Genomic DNA, 26,396 nt, shown 5'->3' with positions numbered 1-26,396 from the left:
CACTTGGGATTTGAAATGATACAATGACTATGAATTTAAAGTGCAGACTCAGCTTTAATTTTAGGATATTTTCATCCATATCGGATTAACCGTTTAAAAATTACAATACATTTTGTACATAGTCCCCCCATTTTAGGGGACCAAAAGTATTGGGACAAATTCACTTATATGTGTATTAAAGTATTAAAAGGTGTAGTATTTGGTCCCATATTCACAGCACGCAATGACTACATCAAGCTTGTGACTCTACCCATTTGTTGGATGCATTTTACGGATAATCCTGAATGAATCGTGAGTAATGATGACTGAGAAAGTTAGACGCACAAATATCATACCCCCAAAAATGCTAACCTCCCTTGTTAAAACAAAACAAAAAATGTCACTGTCCCAATTCTTTTGGAGCTCACTGTATCACAATATATGGCTCTATATATAATCTGTACATGGCTATCCATCTATCTATAATCAGTTGTCTGGAGCTGGTGGTGAGAACATGAAACGTCCAGAGTGAACCTGTACAACTCTGTTCAAGGGCAGCATCAGGGTGTGACATCACTGTCCCAGGTGATTGGTCCTTACCTGCTGCAGCCATGTGTTCGCTGGTCCTGATTGGCTGGAACCCCACAAAGGGGATCTGCATGGAGAGCACCAGACCAACGATGTAGAACGTACTGTAAGCTGTGGAGACAGTCAGGGTTAACACACACAAGAAAGAAAGAAAGAAAGAAAGAAAGAAAGAAAGAAAGAAAGAAAGAAAGAAAGAAAGAAAGAAAGAAAGAAAGAAAGAAAGAAAGAAAGAAAGAAAGAAAGAAAGAAAGAAAGAAAGAAAGAAAGAAAGAAAGAAAGAAAGACGAGAGAGACTCCTTCTTTTCTATCCTGGGGGACGATAGCATCCCTCGTTCTCTAGTCCTGTGGCTGCATCCTCACAGAGAGCCCATTAAGACTGCAGCCTCACAGAGATCCCATTAAGACTGCAGCCTCACAGAGAGCCCATTAAGACTGCAGCCTCACAGAGAGAGTCCATTAAGACTGCAGCCTCACAGAGTGCCCATTAAGACTGCTGCCTCACAGAGAGACCATTAAGACTGCAGCCTCACAGAGAGAGTCCATTAAGAGTGCAGACTCACAGAGAGAGTCCATTAAGACTGCAGGCTCACAGAGAGAGCCCGTTAAGACTGCTGCCTCACAGAGAGAGTCCATTAAGAGTGTAGACTCACAGAGAGAGCCCATTAAGAGTGCAGACTCACAGAGAGAGTCCATTAAGACTGCAGCCTCACAGAGAGAGCCCATTAAGTCTGCAGCCTCACAGAGAGAGCCCATTAAGTCTGCAGCCTCACAGAGAGAGTCCATTAAGACTGCAGCCTCACAGAGAGAGCCCATTAAGACTGCAGCCTCACAGAGAGTCCATTAAGACTGCAGCCTCACAGAGAGACCATTAAGACTGCAACCTCACAGAGAGAGTCCATTAAGGACAAAGACAGATGGAGTTGGCACCTTTTCTAAGCACAACCCAAATCTAATTACATCTAATCTAACATAATGAGACCAGGCATCCATCAGAGATATGTGTGTGTGTTTGGTGTGTATGTGTTTGGTGTGTGTGTGTGTGTGTGTGTGTGTGTGTGTGTGTGTCTGTTCGTCCTCCTCCACTGGAAGGGAAGCATTTTTCAGGAGCTAATAAAAAGCGTAACTCAATTAGCACTTCTTCCTGCTTCCTGCTTCCTGCTCTCTCTCCTCACCCCTTCTCTCTGCAGCCATACCTCCACTCCTCTCCCCCACACCCTCCACTCCTCTGTACCTCCCCCACTCCTCTCATCCACCTCCCCCACTCATCTCCTCCATCTCCCCCTCTCCTCATCAACCTCCCCACTCCTCCCCTCCACCTCCCCCACTCCTCTCCTCCATCTCCCCCTCTCCTCATCAACCTCCCCACTCCTCCCCTCCACCTCCCCCACTCCTCTCCTCCATCTCCCCCTCCCCTCCACCTCCCCATTCCTCCCCTCCACCTCCCCCACTCCTCTCCTCCACCTCCCCCACTCCTCTCCTCCACCTCCCCCACTCCTTTCCTCCACCTCCCCTCTCCTCCAACTCCTCCTCTCCTCCTGACTCAGTGTGTGTGTGTGTGGACTCACCGATGTAGACTCGTCTGCTGTAGCGCTGCATTAGCAGCAGGACAAACACATGGAGAGGAATCAGGTTGATGATGAAGACGTAACCTCCCCATGCAGACACCTGGAACACACACACACAAACACACACACACACACACACACACACACACACACACACACACACACACACACACACACACACACACACCACATAAAAGGAACAACACCAGTTAGCGCTAACCTACACACCTCCAGTACAAGGACAGTTCTGGATGTGTAAGTGGCATCCCTTTATTGCTAACAGCATCGCTTCACTGTCCCTGTCCGTACCACAGCTTGAACTAGTGACCCTCTGCTCGCAAACACACTTTACCGCCCAGTGCGCCCACTTGACAATGTACAAACCAGTTGACTGAAAAGGATTCGATTCAATGGCACCATTGGCAACATTTCAAACTGTGGGTGAGATAATCTGGTATGATCTCAATCTGTTCCATAGTATACTGCAGTACTCCAAGGTGAGTTAATTTGGTATGATCTCAATCTGTTCCATAGTATACTGCAGTACTCCAAGGTGAGTTAATCTGGTATGATCTCAATCTGTTCCATAGTTTACTGCAGTACTCCAAGCCATCAACACAGACCTTCGGCAGCATACTGCTTTGTGTGGTCAGATAGACTATGCACTATCCTCTCTCCCTGGTCATCTCTGGCACACACACAGAGAGACAGACAGACAGACATCGGAGGGTTGGCGTCTCTTCTTCTTAATAGGATGTGCATGTCCTCTGAGGCCATTGTTTAAGCAAGGCTGAGAGTCATCACTGTTACCTCAGGTTTTAAAAGATAATCATTACAGTTCCCTCAGGTTTTAAAAAAGAGAGTCATTATTGTTACCTCAGGTTTTAAAAGATAATCATTACAGTTTGTCACGGTTTCGGCCGAGGCTGCCTCTCTTCCTTGCTCGGGCAGGCTTCGGCGTTCGTCGTCTCCGGAATACTAGCTGCCACCGTTGCATGTTTCTATGTTCGTTTGCTTTTGTCTGATTGTTGTCACACCTGTTTTCGTTTAGTGTATTAGTGTCCTATAAGTTCTCCTTGTGTTTGTCTAGTGTTGTGTGTAATTGTCTTACTGTCGTGCCGGTAGGCTGTTATTCTACTGTTTGCTCGGTTGAGCTAATTCTCCATATTGTTTGGAGTGTTTTGCCGCACCTGTTAGTGCGCCCGTTATTTTCGCCTACGTGCGGAGTTTTCGCCTCAGGGCATTTATTCGTGATTGTTTTTGTGTGCATCTACTAAAGTCTGTTGGACTAACGTTCTGCGTCCTGCGCCTGATTCCACCACCACACCCACCAACATCTACCTTGACAGAATCACACACCTTTCGAATGGAATCAGCAGGAGCCGCAGCAGCACAGGCGACGCTGGAGGACAGGGTCCGCGAGCAGAATGACCAGATCCTGCGGATGGGGTCCGCACTGCAGGAGGTGATCACCACCATCCGAGGCTGGGAGACCCGAGGGACACCTCCACCACCATCTTCCCTGCCCGCACCATCGGCAAGTCAGCCCATTCCTGCTCCGGAACCCAGAGGAGTTCGACTCTCGCTCCCGAGGGCCTACGATGGGACCGCTGCCGGGTGTCAGGGATTCCTTCTCCAGGTGGAGCTTTACCTGGCCACCGTGCACCCGGCGCCCTCGGGACACGAGAGCGTGTCCGCCCTGATCTCCTGCCTTTCCGGTAAGGCGTTGGAATGGGCCAACGCAGAGTGGAAGAGAATAGACGCTACCACCATCACATACGACGAGTTCTCCCGCCGCTTCAGGGCGGTGTTTGACCATCCCCCGGAGGGGAAAGCGGCGGGGGAGCGTCTGTTCTGCCTCCGGCAGGGGAAGAGGAGTGCCCAGGAGTTCGCCTTGGAATTCCGTACTCTAGCGGCGGATGCAGGGTGGAATGAGCGGGCCCTCATCGATCACTATCGATGTAGTCTACGTGAGGACGTCCGTAGGGAGCTGGCCTGTAGGGACACCAGCCTCTCGTTCGACCAGTTGGTCGACATGTCCATCAGGCTGGATACCCTGCTAGCTACCCGCGGACGTCCCGAGGGGGGTCCGTCCATTTCACCCTCCAGCGCTTCCGAGCCGTGCCCCATGGAGCTCGGTGGCGCTGGCGCTAGAGAGAGGAGGGGTCGGATTACGAGGGGGTCCATCTCCTGCACCAACTGTGGTCGGGGAGGACACACCGCGGCTAGGTGCTGGGGATGGCCTCCTAGGGGAGAAGACGACAGGTCCCGCACTGGGGAGTCCTTCCAGGTGAGTAGGCGCCCCACTCACCCAGAGCTCTCTGTTGCACACTTCTGTATACCTGTGCGTTTTCCACAGGTAGCACCTCATTCCCAGCATAAGGCGCTGGTAGATTCAGGCGCGGCTGGGAATTTTGTTGATAAGAAATGTTGTTTAGCCTTAGGGATTCCCCTTCTCCCTGTTGACGTCCCCTTCCCCGTTCATGCCCTAGATAGCCGTCCGTTGGGTGCGGGCTTGATCAGGGAGGTCACGGCGCCACTTAGGATGTGTGCGCAGGGGGGTCATCAGGAGATGATCCAGCTATTTCTGATCGACTCGCCTGCGTATCCGGTGGTGCTGGGCATGCCCTGGTTGAGTACCCATAACCCATCTATTTCGTGGCAGGAGAGGGCTCTGATGGAGTGGTCTGCCCAGTGTGTGGGTCGATGTTTAGGCGTTTCCGTAGGGGCTACCTCGGTGGAGAGTCCAAACCAGGTGCCCGCATTGCACGTTCCCCCTGAGTATGGGGATTTGGCTATTGTGTTCAGTAAGTCGAGGGCGACGCAGTTGCCTCCCCATAGGCAGGGAGATTGTGCGATAGACCTCCAGGCAGGAGCTGCGCTCCCACGGAGCCATGTGTATCCTCTGTCTCAGGAGGAGAAGAGAGCGATGGAGACTTACATAGACGAATCTCTGAGACAAGGATACATATGGCCTTCCACTTCCCCTGCGTCCTCGAGTTTCTTTTTTGTGAAGAAAAAGGATGGTGGGTTACGCCCGTGCATTGATTACCGTGGTCTCAATCAGATCACGGTGAAGTACAGTTATCCACTCCCGCTGATTGCGACCATGACGGAGTCATTGCACGGGGCGCGTTTCTTCACTAAATTAGATCTCAGGAGCGCGTACAACTTGGTGCGCATTAGGGGGGGCGATGAATGGAAGACAGCCTTTAGTACCACCTCGGGCCATTACGAGTATCTTGTCATGCCATACGGGTTGATGAACGCTCCTTCAGTTTTCCAATCATTCGTGGATGAGATCTTCAGGGACATGCAGGGGCAGGGGGTGGTCGTGTACATAGATGACATTCTCGTGTACTCGCCTACCCGAGTCGAGCATGTGGCCCTGGTGCCCAGAGTGTTGCGGAGGCTGTTGGAGCACGACCTGTATGTCAAGGCAGAGAAGTGTCTGTTTTTCCAGGAGTCGGTCTCCTTTTTGGGTTATCAGTTGTCTGCGTCAGGGGTGAAGATGGAGGTAGACCGGGTGTCAGCCGTGCGTAATTGGCAAACGCCAACCACTGTGAAGGAGGTGCAGCAGTTTTTGGGGTTTGCGAATTACTACCGGAGGTTTATCCGGGGTTTTGGACAGGTGGCAGCTCCCATAACGTCTCTTTTGAAGGGGGGTCCGGTGCGTCTGCAGTGGTCAGCCGAGGCGGACAGGGCGTTTGGGAGGCTGAAGGACCTGTTTACCTCGGCCCCGGTGCTGGCGCATCCGGATCCCTCTTTGCCGTTTCAGGTAGAGGTGGACGCGTCAGAGGCCGGTATAGGAGCCGTGCTTTCGCAACGGTCCGGCGCCACCTAAACTCCGCCCCTGTGCTTTTTATTCCAAGAAGCTCAGTCCGGCGGAGCGAAACTATGACGTAGGGGACAGGGAGCTGTTAGCCGTGGTACAGGCCCTAAAGTTGTGGAGGCACTGGCTTGAGGGGGCTCAACACCCTTTCCTCATTTTGACGGACCACCGTAACCTGGAGTACATCCGGGCAGCGAGGAGGCTGAACCCTCGCCAGGCGAGGTGGAATATGTTTTTGACCCGGTTCACATTTAAGATCACGTACATCCCTGGGTCACAGAATGGTAAGGCAGACGCACTGTCTCGGCGGTATGACACGGAGGAGAGGTCCGTGGAGCCCACTCCCATACTGCCGGAGTCTTGTCTGGTGGCACCGGTAGTGTGGGAGGTCGATGCTGAACTCGAGCGAGCGTTACGCACCGACCCTAGTCCACCTCAATGCCCGGAGGGTCGGAAGTACGTTCCGCTCGAGGTTCGGGATCGATTGATCTATTGGGCTCACACGTCACCCTCCTCTGGACACCCTGGTATCGGCCGGACAGTGCACTGTCTTAGTGCCAAGTACTGGTGGCCCACGTTGGCGAGGGATGTGAGGGTTTATGTTTCCTCCTGCTCGGTGTGCGCCCAGTGTAAGGCGCCTAGACATCTGCCTAGAGGTAAGTTACTACCCCTGCCCGTTCCACAACGACCATGGTCTCACCTCTCGGTGGATTTCCTCACTGACCTTCCTCCTTCACAGGGGAATACCACTATACTGGTCGTTGTGGACCGGTTTTCTAAGGCCTGTCGTTTGCTCCCTATGCCGGGCCTTCCTACTGCCCTGCAAACCGCCGAAGCACTATTCACCCATGTGTTCCGGCACTACGGGGTACCCGAGGATATTGTGTCTGATCGAGGTCCCCAATTTACCTCCAGAGTCTGGAGAGCTTTTATGGAGCGGTTGGGGGTCTCGGTGAGCCTCACCTCGGGTTACCACCCGGAGAGTAATGGGCAGGTGGAACGTGTGAACCAGGATGTGGGTAGGTTTCTTAGAACATACTGCCAGGACCGGCCGGAGGAGTGGGCAAGGTACGTTCCCTGGGCCGAAATGGCCCAGAATTCCCTACGCCATTCCTCCACTAACCTAACCCCTTTCCAATGTGTGTTGGGTTACCAGCCGGTTCTGGCACCTTGGCAGCAGAGCCAGATCGAGGCTCCTGCGGTGGATGAGTGGGTGCGGCGCTCGGAGGAGACATGGAACGCTGCACACGTCCACCTGCAGCGGGCCCTCCGTCGTCATAAGGCGAGCGCCGATCTCCACCGCAGTGAGGGACCGGTGTACGCACCTGGTGATCGAGTCTGGCTCTCTACCAGAAACCTGCCCCTCCGCCTGCCCTGTCGGAAACTGGGTTGGCGGTTTGTAGGGCCATTTAAAGTCCTGAGAAGGTTGAACGAGGTGTGTTACAAATTACAACTACCTGTTGAGTATAAAAGTATTAACCCCTCGTTCCATGTGTCTCTTCTCAGGCTGGTGGTAGCTGGCCCACTCCAAGAAAGTGAGATCAGGGAAACTCCTCCGCCCCCATTGGACATCGAGGGGGCACCGGCGTACTCCGTGCGGTCCATCTTGGATTCGAGACGTCGGATGGGGGGTCTCCAATATCTAGTGGAGTGGGAGGGGTACGGCCCGGAGGAACGGTGCTGGGTGCCGAGGAGAGACATTTTGGACCCGTCTCTCCTGACGGAATTCCATCGTGGGCACCCGACGCATCCTGCTCCGCGTCCTCCTGGTCGTCCCCGAGGCCGGAGTCGGCGCACGTCTGGAGCCGCGCGTCAAGGGGGGGGTACTGTCACGGTTTCGGCCGAGGCTGCCTCTCTTCCTTGCTCGGGCAGGCTTCGGCGTTCGTCGTCTCCGGAATACTAGCTGCCACCGTTGCATGTTTCTATGTTCGTTTGCTTTTGTCTGATTGTTGTCACACCTGTTTTCGTTTAGTGTATTAGTGTCCTATAAGTTCTCCTTGTGTTTGTCTAGTGTTGTGTGTGATTGTCTTACTGTCGTACCGGTAGGCTGTTATTCTACTGTTTGCTCGGTTGAGCTAATTCTCCATATTGTTTGGAGTGTTTTGCCGCACCTGTTAGTGCGCCCGTTATTTTCGCCTACGTGCGGAGTTTTCGCCTCAGGGCATTTATTCGTGATTGTTTTTGTGTGCATCTACTAAAGTCTGTTGGACTAACGTTCTGCGTCCTGCGCCTGATTCCACCACCACACCCACCAACATCTACCTTGACACAGTTCCCTCAGGTTTTAAAAAAGAGAGTCATTACTGTTACCTCAGGTTTTAAGAGAGTCATTACTGTTACCTCAAGATTTAAAAGAGAGTCATTACAGTTACCTCAGGTTTGAAAAGAGAGTCATTACTGTTACATCAGGTTTGAAAAGAGAGTCATTACTGTTACCTCAGGATTTAAAAGAGAGTCATTACCGTTACCTCTGGTTTGAAAAGAGAGTCATTGCAGTTACCTCAGGATTTAAAAGTGTGTCAGAGTGTATAACTGTGCTTTCCCTGAGGGGCTAAGGCATGATGATGGATGTTTGTTCCTGTATTTACTTGACATAATTCATTAATGAGATGACAGCTGCTGTACGTATCTGAATGGGAGGACAAGGAGACCTGTTATAATGAGTTACAGACACAGCATCTACTCTTCAAAGTGCATGGGAAATACACAGCTACAGTTACTGGCTTTGTGTTCACTGTCCCTGAAGACCGTCACTGTACTGAAAACACCATTCAGATAGCGCGCGCGTGTGTGTGTGTGTTTATGTGTGTCCCCGTGTGTGTGTGTGTGTCCGTGTGTGTCCTCTCACCATATAGAAGTATGAGAGGCAGCAGCCGATGGCCCAGAACACTGAACCAGTCTTCACTGACTTCACCTAACAGACAGACAGGAGAGGAAAGGGTTCATATCGTTACTCACTTCATTCAAACATTGCATTTAAACTTCCCCAATACACTTGATAGTAAAATGGGGCCAGAGAAAGCAGTAGTGAGATACACAGAGGGTCCCAAATGACTCCCTACTCCCAGTAGTGAACTACCTTTAACCAGAGCCCTATGAGCCCCAGTCTCTGATCATAGTAGTGATCGGATATTGGAAATAAGGTGCCATTTCAGATGCACACACAGTGGAAAAATGTGACAAAATGTTTTACCTTCCGACAGAAATAAGTCTTAGAGCAGCTGCATACTGAACAGGAACAGTAAAAAGTGGCATAGAGCAGCTGCATATTGAACAGGAACAGTAAAGAGGCATAGAGCAGCTGCATATTGAACAGGAACAGTAAAGAGGCACATAGCAGCTGCATATTGAACAGGAACAGTAAAGAGGCATAGAGCAGCTGCATATTGAACAGGAACAGTAAAGAGGCATAGAGCAGCTGCATATTGAACAGGAACAGTAAAATTAATGTTCCATAAAAGCCAGCGATTACATAAAGTCAACAACAGGAAGAGTAATGTATCTGGGGTATGTTGCCATGGTTACAACACTTAGAAAGGTACAGCTGGGATTAATGATGAGAGAGCTGGTTGGTTTGTTTACCCTATTTGTTGTTTGTTTGTCTACGCTGTGTAAGGCAGGGGAGATGGCTAGGGATTCAGTAGTTCAAAACAGCCCCCCCCCCCTCACACACACACACACAGAGTATTGGAGCCAAGCTTTACTTATTATCTGATGTCAGTTTGATATCAGATCCTTTATTAACTACGCACTGCACTCGCTTGTCTTTGATGACTGGCTGTCTATGTCTGTCAGTTGCTGCTCAATCAGACATACATCTAGTTAAAGAGAGAAGCCTATACAGGTCTTTGAGAAGTGGCATGGCGGATATATGAGAGTGGATGGGAAGGGTTGATAGAGTAAGTTGCATGTTTAGCTGCATGTGTAGCAGAGGTTGTTTGGTGGCCTAAAAACATGTGATGAGTAACCTTGTCCCAGAGCTAATGCCTAAACTGAATTCACCCCAAATCTGCCCTGGAAAATCACTAATTAAATCCTGCAGTGTGTGTGTGTATGTTTGGGTTTAATACTGGTGACCAGTATCCCGGCACTTCCCGACCAAGCTCCTTCCCGTTTCCCAAGACAAATAATGACAGGTCCCGTGGACCAATAATACAAATAAAAAAAGTTTGCCGCACTAATGCAAAAATACTAAATATGCACGTGCGAATAGCTGCATGAAACTGATATATTAACTCTCTGGCTTCATTCATACATTAGATCAGTCATCACAACGCTAGACCAATAACCTCAATATTTTAGCCCTACATTTAAACTAGGCTACATCACTGACATATAGTGTGGTGACTGACAGAACTTTGAGTTGATTAAATTGTGACAAATAAAACAAGAAACCATTAGATTCCTGTCCATATTTCTCCATATCAGTGGTAGAATCATGTCAGATTGTTTTCGCTGCTATTATATGCTTTTAAATAGCATTTCCAGATTGAACAGGAATACTGGGATATTACCGGTATGGTTGCAATTTTCTTGGGAAGGATGTTTTTGGGATTTTAGGGACAATATTAAACCCTAGAGTGTGTGTTCTGTTGCAGTGCTGTGTCTCCACTAACCCATAGATAGTAGGTAATCTGGAGGGCAAAGATGGCGATGCCCTCATTGTCGAAGGAGCCCGCCACGGAACGGGAGATGTAACCGGGGACAATAGCGATGAAGCACGCCGCCAGAAGCCCTGCCCCCTGGTTCCAGAGCTCGCGGGTCAGCAGAAAGGTGGCAATGGACGTGAGGCCGCTGAAGACGGGCGCCAGGAACACACACACGTCTCGGATGTGCACTGTGATGTGGAGCAGGTTTAGAACATAGTGGATGAGACCAGCCGTTACCATCAGACCTGGGTAAACCTGGAGAGAGAGAGAGACCAGCCGTTACCATCAGACCTGGGTAAACCTGGAAAGACAGAGAGAGACCAGGCATTACCATCAGACCTGGGTAAACCTGGAGAGAGAGAGAGACCAGCCGTTACCATCAGACCTGGGTAAACCTGGAGAGAGAGAGAGACCAGCAGTTACCATCAGACCTGGGTAAACCTGGAGAGAGAGAGAGACCAGCGGTTACCATCAGACCTGGGTAAACCTGGAGAGAGAGAGAGAGAGAGAGAGAGAGAGAGAGAGAGAGAGAGAGAGAGAGAGAGAGAGAGAGAGAGAGAGAGAGAGAGAGAGAGAGAGAGAGAGACCAGCGGTTACCATCAGACCTGGGTAAACCTGGAGAGAGAGAGAGAGAGACCAGCCGTTACCATCAGACCTGGGTAAACCTGTAGAGAGAGACCAGCCATTACCATCAGACCTGGGTAAACCTGGAGGGAGAGAGAGATAGAGAGAGACCAGCCGTTACCATCAGACCTGGGTAAACCTGGAAAGACAGAGAGAGACCAGCCATTACCATCAGACCTGGGTAAACCTGGAGAGAGAGAGAGACCAGCCGTTACCATCAGACCTGGGTAAATCTAGAGCGAGAGAGAGACTAGCCGTTACCATCAGACCTGGGTAAACCTGGGGAGAGAGAGAGACCAGCCGTTACCATCAGACCTGGGTAAACCTGGAGTGAGAGAGAGACCAGCCGTTACCATCAGACCTGGGTAAACCTGGAAAGACAGAGAGAGACCAGCCATTACCATCAGACCTGGGTAAACCTGGAGAGAGAGAGAGAGACTAGCCGTTACCATCAGACCTGGGTAAACCTGGAGAGAGAGAGAGAGAGAGAGAGAAAGACCAGCCGTTATCATCAGACCTGGGTAAACCTGGAGAGAGAGAGAGAGAAAGACCAGCCGTTACCATCAGACCTGGGTAAACCTGGAGAGAGAGAGAGACCAGCCATTAGCATCAGACCTGGGTAAACCTGGAGAGAGAAAGACCAGCCGTTACCATCAGACCTGGGTAAACCTGGAGAGAGAGAGAGAGACCAGCCGTTACCATCAGACCTGGGTAAACCTGGAGAGAGAGAGAGAGAGAGAGAGAGAGGGAGAGAAAAAGACCAGCCGTTACCATCAGACCTGGGTAAATCTGGAGCGAGAGAGAGACCAGCCATTACCATCAGACCTGGGTAAACCTAGAGAGAGAGAGAGACCAGCCGTTACCATCAGACCTGGGTAAACCTGGAAAGACAGAGAGAGACCAGCCATTACCATCAGACCTGGGTAAACCTGGAGAGAGAGAGAGAGATTAGCCGTTACCATCAGACCTGGGTAAACCTGGAGAGAGAGAGAGACCAGCCGTTACCATCAGACCTGGGTAAACCTGGAGTGAGAGAGAGACCAGCCGTTACCATCAGACCTGGGTAACCCTGGAGAGAGAGAGAGACCAGCCGTTACCATCAGACCTGGGTAAACCTGGAGAGAGAGAGAGAGACTAGCCGTTACCAACAGACCTGGGTAAACCTGGAGTGAGAGAGAGACCAGCCGTTACCATCAGACCTGGGTAACCCTGGAGAGAGAGAGAGACCAGCCGTTACCATCAGACCTGGGTAAACCTGGAGAGAGAGAGAGAGAAAGACCAGCCGTTACCATCAGACCTGGGTAAACCTGGAGAGAGAGAGAGAGAGAAAGACCAGCCGTTACCATCAGACCTGGGTAAACCTGGAGAGAGAGAGAGACCAGCCATTAGCATCAGACCTGGGTAAACCTGGAGAGAGAAAGACCAGCTGTTACCATCAGACCTGGGTAAACCTGGAGAGAGAGAGAGAGAGACTAGCCGTTACCATCAGACCTGGGTAAACCTGGAGAGAGAGAGAGAGAGAGAGAGAGAGAGAGAAAGACCAGCCGTTACCATCAGACCTGGGTAAATCTGGAGCGAGAGAGAGACCAGCCATTACCATCAGACCTGGGTAAACCTAGAGAGAGAGAGAGACCAGCCGTTACCATCAGACCTGGGTAAACCTGGAGAGCGAGAGAGACCAGCCGTTACCATCAGACCTGGGTAAACCTGGAGAGAGAGAGAGAGAGAAAGAAAGACCAGCCATTACCATCAGACCTGGGTAAATCTGGAGCGAGACAGAGACCAGCCGTTACCATCAGACCTGGGTAAACCTGGAGCGAGAGAGAGAGACCAGCCGTTACCATCAGACCTGGGTAAACCTGGAGAGAGAGAGAGACCAGCCGTTACCATCAGACCTGGGTAAACCTGGAGTGAGAGAGAGAGAGAGAGACCAGCCGTTACATCAGACCTGGGTAAACCTGGAAAGACAGAGAGAGACCAGCCATTACCATCAGACCTGGGTAAACCTGGAGAGAGAGAGAGAGAAAGACCAGCCGTTACCATCAGACCTGGGTAAACCTGGAGCGAGAGAGAGACCAGCCGTTACCATCAGACCTGGGTAAACCTGGAGAGAGAAAGACCAGCCGTTAACATCAGACCTGGGTAAACCTGGAGAGAGAGAGAGAGACCAGCCGTTACCATCAGACCTGGGTAAACCTGGAGAGAGAGAGAGAGAGAGAGAGAGAGAGAGAGAGAGAGAGAGAGAGAGAGAGAGAGAGAGAGAGAGAGAGAGAGAGAGAGAGAGAGAGAGAGAGGGTAACTAAGATAGGGTAAATCCATGTCTATCACAACTGGCAAAACATGACCATCGGGCCTGGGTAGATCTAAAATACAAGAGGAGAGAATCAGAAAGAAAGCTAGAGAAAGAGAGAGTGTGAGAGAAAAAGATAGAGAGAGCAAGATCGAGAGAAAGAAAACAACAGAGAGAGTGAAAGAGAAAGAAATAGAGAGCTACTTTCCACTCCTAATCCATCCACTCACACACAAAAACGTTAGTTATTTCACTCACCGTGCCCCCCACTATCCTGCCCAGTGGGTACCACGCCCTGTCATCGAACCAGTTGAGGAAGTCGTAGAAGCCATTGATGGTCAGATGGTGTGTAGATCTGTAGTTGAACCTGAAACACAGGAGACAGAGAGACACTGTTAGTATATGGAAGACACAAACGCAGCCACATCACTATATCAATAGAGTAGGAGAAACAAAGACAGAAGGCTGAACTACAACACTACAACACTCCATCACTACAACACTCCATCACTACAACACTCCATCACTACAACACTACAACACTCCAACACTCCATCACTACAACACTCCATCACTACAACACTACAACACTCCATCACTCCAACACTACAACACTCCAACACTCCCAGAGCTTTTAGACAGAAGGCTGCACTACAACACCATCAGGGTGAACCAGCATAGTATAATCAGCATGGTAGAACCAGCAGGTAGAACTAGCATGGCATAATCAGCATGGTAGAACCAGCAGGTATCCTCCACAGCTCAGTAGTTTCCAGAGAGAGAACTCAACATCCAGCCGTGAGTATGCTAGATGACTCAACATCCAGCCGTGAGAATGCTAGATGACTCAACATCCAGCCGTGAGCATGCTAGATGACTCAACATCCAGCCATGAGCATGCTAGATGACTCAACATCCAGCCGTGAGTATGCTAGATGACTCAACATCCAGCCGTGAGCATGCTAGATGACTCAACATCCAGCCGTGAGTATGCTAGATGACTCAACATCCAGCCGTGAGCATGCTAGATGACTCAACATCCAGCCGTGAGTATGCTAGATGAGTCAACATCCAGCCGTGAGCATGCTAGATGACTCAACATCCGGCCGTGAGTATGCTAGATGACTCAACATCCAGCCGTGAGCATGCTAGATGACTCAACATCCAGCCGTGAGTATGCTAGATGAGTCAACATCCAGCCGTGAGTATGCTAGATGACTCAACATCCGGCCGTGAGTATGCTAGATGACTCAACATCCAGCCGTGAGTATGCTAGATGACTCAACATCCGGCCGTGAGTATGCTAGATGACTCAACATCCAGCCGTGAGTATGCTAGATGACTCAACATCCAGCCGTGAGTATGCTAGATGACTCAACATCCAGCCGTGATAACTTGGATCATGTTCTAAATCATAATGAAGTAGTTACAGAACAGTCTAACCCAACAAAATATGTTTTGTTTTTATACAATTATCATCGAAATCTTGTTTTGGTATTTCAAATTGGAAAGCTAAAATACCAATGGTTACAGATATCCCTACTGAGCCGTGGTGAAGGAAGACATTTAACAATTGTATTCCATAATTGCATGAGAACGACTGAAACAAATGTTTGTACAACACAACCACCTGATACACACTACACTACAACCACCTGATACATACTACAACACAAGCACCTGATACATACTACAACACAACCACCTGATACATACTACAACACAAGCACCTGATACATACTACAACACAACCACCTGATACATACTACAACACAACCACCTGATACATACTACAACCACCTGATACATACTACAACACAACCACCTGATACACACTACAACCACCTGATACATACTACAACACAACCACCTGATACATACTACAACACAACCACCTGATACATACTACAACACAACCACCTGATACATACTACAACACAACCACCTGATACATACTGCACTACAACAACCTGATACATACTGCACTACAACAACCTGATACACACTACAACACATACTACAAATGATAGTCCCACTAAGCGCAAACCAGATGGGATGGTGTATCGCTACAGAATTCTGTGGTAGCCATGCTGGTTAAGTGCCTTGAATTCTAAATAAATCACAGACAGTGTCACCAGCAAAGCACCCCCACACCATCACACCTCCTCGTCCATGCTTCATGGTGGGAACCACACATGCGGAGATCATCCGTTCACCTACTTTGCGTTTCACAAAGACGCGGCGGTTGGAACCATAAATCTCAAATTTGGACTCAAAGGACAGATTTCCACCGTTTTAATGTCCATTGCTCGTGTTTCTTGGCCCAAGCACGTCTCTTCTTCTTATTGGTGTCCTTTAGTAGTGGTTTCTTTGAAGCAATTCGACCATGAAGGCCTGATTCACGCAGTCTCCTCTGAACAGTTGATGTTGAGATGTGTCTGTTACTTGAACTCTGTGAAGAATTTATTTTGGCTGCAATCTGAGGTGCAGTTAACTCTAATGAACTTATCCTCTGCAGCAGAGGTAACTCTGGGTCTTCTTTTCCTGTGGTGGTCCTCATGAGAGCCAGTTTCATCATAGCGCTTGATGGTTTTTGCCACTGCACTTGAAGAAACTTTCAAAGTTCTTGAAATATTCCGGATTGACTGACCTGTTTCTCTTTGCTTATTTGAGCTGTTCTTGCCATAATATGGACTTGGCATTTTACCAAATAGGGCTATCTTCTGTATACCACCCCTACCTTGTCACAACACAACTAATTGGCTCAAATAAATTTCACAAATTAACTTTTAACAAGGCACACCTGTTAATTGAAATGCATTCCAGGTGACTACGTCATGAAGCTGGTTGAGAGAATGGCAAGATTGTGCAAAGCTGTCATCAAGGCAAAGGGTGGCTACTTTGAAGAATCTAAAAGCTTAAAATATATTTTGATTTGTTTAGTACTTTTTTGGTTACTACATGATTCCATATGTGTTATTTCATAGTTTTGATGTCTTCACTATTATTCTACAATGTAGGAAATACTGTGTGTATGTATATATACTGGTACTGTGTGTGTGTGTATATATATATATATATATATATATATATATATATATATATATACAGTGGGGAAAAAAAGTATTTAGTCAGCCACCAATTGTGCAAGTTCTCCCACTTAAAAAGATGAGAGAGGCCTGTAATTTTCATCATAGGTACACGTCAACTATGACAGACAAATTGAGGAAAAAATTTCCAGAAAATCACATTGTAGGATTTTTAATGAATTTATTTGCAAATTATGGTGGAAAATAAGTATTTGGTCACCTACAAACAAGCAAGATTTCTGGCTCTCACAGACCTGTAACTTCTTATTTAAGAGGCTCCTCTGTCCTCCACTCGTTATCTGTATTAATGGCACCTGTTTGAACTTGTTATCAGTATAAAAGACACCTGTCCACAACCTCAAACAGTCACACTCCAAACTCCACTATGGCCAAGACCAAAGAGCTGTCAAAGGACACCAGAAACAAAATTGTAGACCTGCACCAGGCTGGGAAGACTGAATCTGCAATAGGTAAGCAGCTTGGTTTGAAGAAATCAACTGTGGGAGCAATTATTAGGAAATGGAAGACATACAAGACCACTGATAATCTCCCTCGATCTGGGGCTCCACGCAAGATCTCACCCTGTGGGGTCAAAATGATCACAAGAAATGTGAGCATAAATCCCAGAACCATACAGGGGGACCTAGTGAATGACCTGCAGAGAGCTGGGACCAAAGTAACAAAGCCTACCATCAGTATCACACTACGCCGCCAGGGACTCAAATCCTGCAGTGCCAGACGTGTCCCCCTGCTTAAGCCAGTACATGTCCAGGCCCGTCTGAAGTTTGCTCGAGTGCATTTGGATGATCCAGAAGAGGATTGGGAGAATGTCATATGGTCAGATGAAACCAAAATATAACTTTTTGGTAAAAACTCAACTCGTCGTGTTTGGAGGACAAAGAATGCTGAGTTGCATCCAAAGAACACCATACCTACTGTGAAGCATGGGGGTGGAAACATCATGCTTTGGGGCTGTTTTTCTGCAAAGGGACCAGGACGACTGATCCGTGTAAAGGAAAGAATGAATGGGGCCATGTATCGTGAGATTTTGAGTGAAAACCTCCTTCCATCAGCAAGGGCATTGAAGATGAAACGTGGCTGGGTCTTTCAGCATGACAATGATCCCAAACACACCGCCCGGGCAACGAAGGATTGGCTTCGTAAGAAGCATTTCAAGGTCCTGGAGTGGCCTAGCCAGTCTCCAGATCTCAACCCCATAGAAAATCTTTGGAGGGAGTTGAAAGTCCATGTTGCCCAGCAACAGCCCCAAAACATCACTGCTCTAGAGGAGATATGCATGGAGGAATGGGCCAAAATACCAGCAACAGTGTGTGAAAACCTTGTGAAGACTTACAGAAAACATTTGACCTGTGTCATTGCCAACAAAGGGTATATAACAAAGTATTGACAAACTTTTGTTATTGACCAAATACTTATTTTCCACCATTATTTGCAAATAAATTAATTAAAAATCCTACAATGTGATTTTCTGGATTTTTTTTCTCATTTTGTCTGTCATAGTTGACGTGTACCTATGATGAAAATTACAGGCCTCTCTCATCTTTTTAAGTGGGAGAACTTGCACAATTGGTGGCTGACTAAATACTTTTTTCCCCCACTGTATATATATATATATATATATACAGTGAGGGAAAAAAGTATTTGATCCCCTGCTGATTTTGTACGTTTGCCCATTGACAAAGACATGATAAGTCTATAATTTTAATGGTAGGTTTATTTGAACAGTGAGAGACAGAATAACAACAAAAAAATCCAGAAAAACGCATGTCAAAAATTTTATAAATTGATTTGCATTTTAATGAGGGAAATAAGTATTTGACCCCTCTGCAAAACATGACTTAGTACTTGGTGGCAAAACCTTTGTTGGCAATCATAGAGGTCAGACGTTTCTTGTAGTTGGCCACAAAGGTTTGCACACATCTCAGGAGGGATTTTTTCCCACTCCTCTTTGCAGATCTTTTCCAAGTCATTAAGGTTTCAAGGCTGACGTTTGGCAACTCGAACTTTCAGCTCCCTTCACAGATTTTCTATGAGATTAAGGTCTGGAGACTGGCTAGGCCACTCCAGGACATTAATGTGCTTCTTCTTGAGCCACTCCTTTGTTGCCTTGGCCTAGTGTTTTGGGTCATTGTCATGCTGGAATACCCATCCACGACCCATTTTTAATGCCCTGGCTGAGGAAGGAGGTTCTCACCCAAGATTTGACGGTACATGGCCCCGTCCATCGTCCCTTTGATGCGGTGAAGTTGTCCTGTCCCCTTAGCAGAAAAACACCCCCAAAGCATAATGTTGGCGCAATTATTAGAAAATGGAAGAAGTGCAAGATGACGGTCAATCACCCTCGGTCTGGGGCTCCATGCAAGATCTCACCTCATGGGGCATCAATGATCATGAGGAAGGTGAGGGATCAGCCCAGAACTACACAGCAGGACCTGGTCAATGACCTGAAGAGAGCTGGGACCACAGTCTCAAAGAAAACCATTAGTAACACACTACGCCGTCATGGATTAAAATACTGCAGCGCACGCAAGGTCCCCCTGCTCAAGCCAGCGCATGTCCAGGCCCGTCTGAAGTTTGCCAATGACCATCTGGATGATCCAGAGGAGGAATGGGAGAAGGTAATGTGGTCTGATGAGACAAAAATAGAGCTTTTTGGTCTAAACTCCCCTCGTCGTGTTTGGAGGAAGAAGAAGGATGAGTACAACCCCAAGAACACCATCCCAACCGTGAAGCATGGAGGTGGAAACATCATTCTTTGGGGATGCTTTTCTGCAAAGGGGACCGGACGACTGCACCGAATTGAGGGGAGGATGGATGGGGCCAGGTATCGCAAGATCTTGGCCAACAACCTCCTTCCCTCAGTAAGAGCATTGAAGATGAGTCGTGGCTGGGTCTTCCAGCATGACAACGACCCGAAACACACAGCCAGGGCAACTAAGGAGTGGCTCCATAAGAAGCATCTCAAGGTCCTGGAGTGGCCTAGCCAGTCTCCAGACCTGAACCCAATAGAACATCTTTGGAGGGAGCTGAAAGTCCGTATTGCCCAGCGACAGACCCAAAACCTGAAGGATCTGGAGAAGGTCTGTATGGAGGAGTGGGCCAAAATCCCTGCTGCAGTGTGTGCAAACCTGGTCAAGACCTACAGGAAACGTATGATCTCTGTAATTGCAAACAAAGGTTTCTGTACCAAATATTAAGTTCTGCTTTTCTGATGTATCAAATACTTATGTCATGCAATAAAATGCAAATTAATTACTTAAAAATCATACAATGTGATTTTCTGGATTTTTGTTTTAGATTCCGTCTCTCACAGTTGAAGTGTACCTATGATAAAAATTACAGACCTCTACATGCTTTGTAAGTAGGAAAACCTGCAAAATCGGCATTGTATCAAATACTTGTTCTCCCCACTGTATATATATATATATATATATATATATATATATATATATATATATACACATCAAGGCAAAGGGTGGCTACTTTGAAGAATCTAAAAGCTTAAAATATATTTTGATTTGTTTAGTACTTTTTTGGTTACTACATGATTCCATATGTGTTATTTCATAGTTTTGATGTCTTCACTATTATTCTACAATGTAGGAAATAGTACAAATAAAGAAAAACCCTTGAATGAGTAGGTTGTCCCACCTGGACAAGAGGAACACCTACGTGAGAATGCTATTCATTGACTACAGCTCAGCGTTCAACACCATAGTGCCCTCAAAGCTCATCACTAAGCTAAGGATCCTGGGACTAAACACCTCCCTCTGCAACTGGATCCTGGACTTCCTGACGGGCCGCCCCCAGGTGGTAAGGGTAGGGAACAACACATCTGCCACGCTGATCCTCAACACGGGGGCCCCTCAGGGGTGCGTGCTCAGTCCCCTCCTGTACTCCCTGTTCACCCATGACTGCATGGCCAGGCACGACTCCAACACCATCATTAAGTTTGCCGACGACACAACAGTGGTAGGCCTGATCACCGACAACAATGAGACAGCCTATAGGGAGGAGGTCAGAGACCTGGCCGTGTGGTGCCAGGATAACAACCTCTCCCTCAACGTGACCAAGACAAAGGAGATGATTGTGGATTACAGGGGAAAAAAAGAGGACTGAGCACGCCCCCATTCTCATCGACGGGGTTGTAGTGGAACAGGTTGAGAGCTTCAAGTTCCTTGGTGTCCACATCAGCAACGAACTATCATGGTCCAAACACACCAAGACAATCGTGAAGAGGGCACGACAAAGCCTATTCCCCCTCAGGAGAGTGAAAAGATTTGGAATGGGTCCTCAGATCCTCAAAAAGTTATACAGCTGCACCATCGAGAGCATCCTGACTGGTTGTATCATCGCCTGGTATAGCAACTGCTCGGCCTCCGACCGCAAGGCACTACAGAGGGTAGTGCGTACGGCCCAGTACATCACTGGGGCCAAGCTTCCTGCCATCCAGGACCTCTATACAAGGCGGTGTCAGAGGAAGGCCCTAAAAATTGTCAAAGACTCCAGCCACCCTAGTCATAGACTGTTCTCTCTGCTACCGCAGAGCAAGTGGTACCGGAGCACCAAGTCTAGGTCAAAAAGGCTTCTTAACAGCTTCTACCCCCAAGCCATAAGACTCCTGAACAGCTAACCATGGCTACCCGTACTATTTGCACTGCCCCCCCAACCCCACCCCATCTTTATACGCTGCTGCTACTCTGTTATTTATTTATGCATAGTCACATTAACTCTACCCACATGTACATATTACCTCAACTAGCCGGTGCCCCCGCACATTAACTCTGCACCGGTACCCCCCTGTATATATAGCCTCCCTACTGTTATTTTATTTTACTTCTGCTCTTTTTTTCTCAACACTTTTTTGTTGTTGTTGTTTTATTTTACTTTTTTATTAAGAAATAAATGCATTGTTGGTTAAGGGCTGTAAGTAAGCATTTCACGGTAATGTCTACACCTGTTGTATTCGGCGTATGTGGCAAATACAATTTGATTTGATTTGATATATACATATACATTATATATATATATATATATATATATATATACACATACATACATACATACATATATACACACACACACATATGTACACACACACACACACACACACACACACACACACACACACACACACATATATAGTAGTGAAGACATGATCTGTAACCCAGTAGCTATCTGACTGGTAGTGGAGTAGTGAAGACATGATCTGTAACCCAATAGCTATCTGACTGGTAATGGAGTAGTGAAGACATGATCTGTAACCCAGTGGCTATCTGACTGGTAGTGGAGTAGTGAAGACATGATCTGTAACCCAGTAGCTATCTGTCTGGTAGTGGAGTAGTGAAGACATTATCTGTAACCCAGTGGCTATCTGACTGGTAGTGGAGTAGTGAAGACATGATCTGTAACCCAGTAGCTATCTGACTGGTAGTGGAGTAGTGAAGACATGATCTGTAACCCAGTGGCTATCTGACTGGTAGTGGAGTAGTGAAGACATGATCTGTAACCCAGTAGCTATCTGACTGGTAATGGAGTAGGGAAACTACTAACCACAGTAGGAGGCAGGGCAGGGCTGAGGAATGGAGGCTGAGGAAGGGAGGCTGAGGGAGGGAGGGAGGCAGAGGGAGGGAGGGAGCAGAGTAGGGTAGACTGAGCAGTCAACATGAAAGCAATGAAGTTTAATTATTTCCTCTCTAGTAACGGGCCGCTTTCCATTCATTGCTCCCTCCATCCACATCTCTCCCTCCATCTCTCCAAAACTCCCCTCTCGTTTTAGTAAAAACTCAATTTCACACCCCATGAAGATATACGTAGATAGTCTTTCCTTCTGCTATCAAATGTTTCATTGATCTGCAGTGGGCTGGAACGACTGTTTGTTAGTGGAGAGAGACGGAGAGAAGAGAAGAGCGGGAGGGAGTGTCAGGGAGGCAGAGGAGGGGAGGGCGCAAGAGTATAGGAGGAGGGAAGGGAGGGGAGGGGACGCAGGGGTGTAGGGAAGGGAGGGGAGGGGGCGCAGGAGTGTAGGAGGAGGGAGGGGGCGCAGGAGTATAGGAGGAGGGAGGGGAGGGGAGGGGGCACAGGAGTATAGGAGGAAGGAGGGGAGGGGGGATGTAGGGGAGGGGATGTAGGAGGAGGGAGGGGATGTAGGGGAGGGAGGGGATGTAGGAGGAGGGAGGGGATGTAGGGGGAGGGAGGGGATGTAGGAGGAGGGAGGGGATGTAGGGGGAGGGAGGGGATGTAGGAGGAGGGAGGGAGGGGATGTAGGGGGAGAAAAACATACAACATTATAAAATCCATGAACACAAACAACCAGTGTGCAGTTAAAATTGGCAATAAACACACAGATTTATCAACCCAGTAGCTATCTGACTGGTAGTGGAGTAGTGAAGACATTATCTGTAACTCAGTAGCTATCTGACTGGTAGTGGAGTAGTGAAGACATGATCTGTAACCCAGTAGCTATCTGACTGGTAGTGGAGTAGTGAAGACATGATCTGTAACCCAGTAGCTATCTGACTGGTAATGGAGTAGTGAAGACATGATCTGTAACCCAGTAGCTATCTGACTGGTAGTGGAGTAGTGAAGACATGATCTGTAACCCAGTAGCTATCTGACTGGTAGTGGAGTAGTGAAGACATGATCTGTAACCCAGTAGCTATCTGACTGGTAGTGGAGTAGTGAAGACATGATCTGTAACCCAGTAGCTATCTGACTGGTAGTGGAGTAGTGAATACATGATCTGTAACCCAGTAGCTATCTGACTGGTAATGGAGTAGTGAAGACATGATCTGTAACCCAGTAGCTATCTGACTGGTAGTGGAGTAGTGAAGACATGATCTGTAGGGGGGGATGTAGGGGAGGGGATGTAGGAGGAGGGAGGGGATGTAGGGGGAGGGAGGGGATGTAGGAGGAGGGAGGGGATGTAGGAGGAGGGAGGGGATGTAGGGGGAGGGAGGGGATGTAGGGGGAGAAAAACATACAACATTATAAAATCCATGAACACAAACAACCAGTGTGCAGTTAAAATTGGCAATAAACACACAGATTTCTTTCCTCAGGGCCATGGGGTGAGACAGGGATGCAGTTTAAGCCCCACCCTCTTCAACATCTATATCAACGAATTGGCAAGGACACTAGAACAGTCTGCAGCACCTGGCCTCAACCTACTGGACTCAGAAATCAAATGTCTACTGTTTGCAGATGATCTAGTGCTTCGGTCACCAACCAAGGAGGGCCTACAGTAGCACCTAGATCTTCTGCACAGATTCTGTCAGAATCGTAGGCAGACCTGACTCTCAAGAGAAGAAAGGCTATGTGCACACTGCCCACAAAATGAGGTGGTAACTGAGCTGCACTTCCTAACCTCCTGCCAAATGTATGACTGACCATTTTAGAGACACACATTTCCCTCAGATTGCACAGACCCACAAAGAATTTGAAAACAAATCCAATTTTGATAAACTCCCATATTTACTGGGTGAAATATCACAGTGTGCCATCACAGCAGCAAGATTTGTGACCTGTTGCCACAAGAAAAGGGCAACCCGTGAAGAACAAACACCATTGTAAATACAACCTATATTTATGTTTATTTATTTTCCCATTTGTACTTTAACTATTTGCACATTGTTACAACACTGTATATAGACACAATATGACACTTGAAATGTCTTTATTATTTTGGAACTTCTGAGTATAATGTTTACTGTTAATATTGATTGTTTATTTCACTTTTGTTTACTATCTACTTCACTTGCTTTGGCAATGTTAATATACGTTTCCCATGCCAATAAAGCCCTTACATTGAAATTGAATTGAGATAGAGGGTTACCAGACACAGGATGAGGAGAAGAGACCGGTGTCTTTTGGAGGACGAGAGTTGAAGGGGACAGGGTTGAAGAGTTGAATGAGAGGATGCTATGGATGTTGGTAAATTGATGAACAACCATTACCTCCAAGTTCAATAAACAGGACTGGCTGGCAGAACTTCCAGTATGATTAACAGCAAACTCAAAAGCTATGTAGCTAGCTAGCTGGCTGGCAGCCAAAGGATAAAATAAATGAGAAATGATAATACACAGATGAGTGATGAAGAGAGACCCAGCAGATCCATAATCTACCACAATGCCTTAGGATAGAGGGAGAGAGAGATGAGAGAGAGAGAGAACTGATATAGAAAGAGAGAGAAATAAGGAGAAAGAGAGAAAGAGACAGGAGAGAGAGAGAGAGAGAGAGGGAGGGAGAGAGAGACAGGAGAGAGAGAGAGAGAGAGAGAGAGAGAGAGAGAGAGAGAGAGAGAGAGAGAGAGAGACAGGAGAGAGAGAGAGAGAGATAGGAGGGAGCGAGAGGAGAGAGAGAGAGAGGGGAGGGAGAGAGAGACAGGAGAGAGAGAGTGGAGGGAGAGAGAGACAGGAGGAGGGAGAGAGAGAATGATTATTGGCACATTGTTACAACACTGTAAATAGCCAATAATCTAACATTTGAAATGTCTATATATATATATATTTTTTAATGGTGAGTAATGGTTACTGTTAACTTTTGATTGTTTATTTCCCTTGTTTATTTCTTGTCTATTTCACTTGCTATGGCAATGTAAACATGTGTTTCCCATGCCAATAAAGCCCCTTGAATTGAAATGAATTTAATTGAGAGAGGAGAGAGAGGCGTCAGTTTAGCTAGCATCCAGCCAGGAAGAGCGAGAGAGACAGAAAGAGAAAGTGAGAGAGTAGGAGAAAGAGAGAGACAGGAGAGAGAAGGAGGGAGAGAGAGAGATAAGGACTATTTGCAGCCAGGAAGAGAGAGTGGCGTCAGCTCAACTAGCATCCAGCCAGGAAGAGAGAGAGAGACTAAGCTGGTTAGAGGGCCTACGGGGAAGAGAAAACGCTGCTACACAAAGCACTTATTAAATCTGATGATGTCTCATCAAATTCCACCAAATCCTAGATCCCCTTTAAGCAGGGGAGGAGAGGAGATGAGAGGCAGGGGGAGGAGAGGGAGGAGATTCAGGGGGAGGGGAGGGGAGGAGAGGCAGGGGGAGGAGAGGAGAGGCAGGGGGAGGAGAGGCAGGGGGAGGGGAGGAGAGGAGAGGCAGGGGGAGGAGAGGAGAGGGAGGAGGAGGAGGAGAGGCAGGGGGAGGAGAGTGGAGGAGAGTGGAGGAGAGGAGAGGCAGGGGGAGGAGAGGAGAGGGAAGGGACTGAGGGAGGCTAAGGGACGTAATGAGAGTACCAGAGCCTGGGCTTATTATTAAACAACACCCAGAGGTGGGTTTAGGCAAGATTTCTCACATTACTACTAACTCCAACACATCCCAAGCAAACAACAAATCAGACTGAAGAATGGCAGACTAAATCCACCTCAAACTCTCTACTTCTGTTCCTCAGAGGCAGAAGACAAAAAATAAGCAGCTTTCAGACCCTGGGGTGTGGTGTTCATCTGCCTGCAGTCCCTGGACCAATAAACATTGATGAGATCTGAAATCACCTCATCCACACGGAGTCCTCTAACAGCACACTGCTAACTGAGGGGAAGTCCGGGCACCAAGACAGTTATGTTGAAATATGGTTGTTATGAGGGCAACCAGGGAGAGTTACTGTAACTTTTACTGTAACACATGTTGGGATAAACAATGTTGTAAGCTTGCCTTGCTGTTCATTAAAACATGTTTCAAAGGCTGACTTGTCATTGTTCTTAAACGTTAGAGATTGAAGATATTTGTCATGCAGCTGAAGTAACGTAGCTAGCTAACTCTTTTCTTGC

The 26,396-nt window shown here is 47.8% G+C and overlaps 1 protein-coding gene across 1 annotated transcript in view; it reads right to left on the bottom strand.

The window, feature by feature from the left end:
* The window catches only part of LOC311126342 (dolichyl-diphosphooligosaccharide--protein glycosyltransferase subunit STT3B-like), a 151,730-nt gene that overhangs the window by 26,052 nt on the left and 99,282 nt on the right, over positions 1–26,396 (bottom strand). Inside the window, exons 2-6 of the mRNA XM_084158508.1 lie at positions 13,786–13,894; positions 10,581–10,868; positions 8,813–8,878; positions 2,133–2,232; positions 580–678 (exon numbers count right to left, since the gene is read on the bottom strand). Coding sequence (XP_084014634.1) covers positions 580–678; positions 2,133–2,232; positions 8,813–8,878; positions 10,581–10,868; positions 13,786–13,894 — 662 coding nt within the window. The remainder of the gene's footprint in view (positions 1–579; positions 679–2,132; positions 2,233–8,812; positions 8,879–10,580; positions 10,869–13,785; positions 13,895–26,396) is intronic.

This window comes from Coregonus lavaretus (assembly GCF_964263955.1).
Source record: "Coregonus lavaretus genome assembly, chromosome: 3".
NCBI lineage: Eukaryota > Metazoa > Chordata > Actinopteri > Salmoniformes > Salmonidae > Coregonus > Coregonus lavaretus.
The sequence above is the reverse complement of the archived record's forward strand: the minus strand, read 5'-3'. Positions and strand labels throughout refer to the sequence as shown.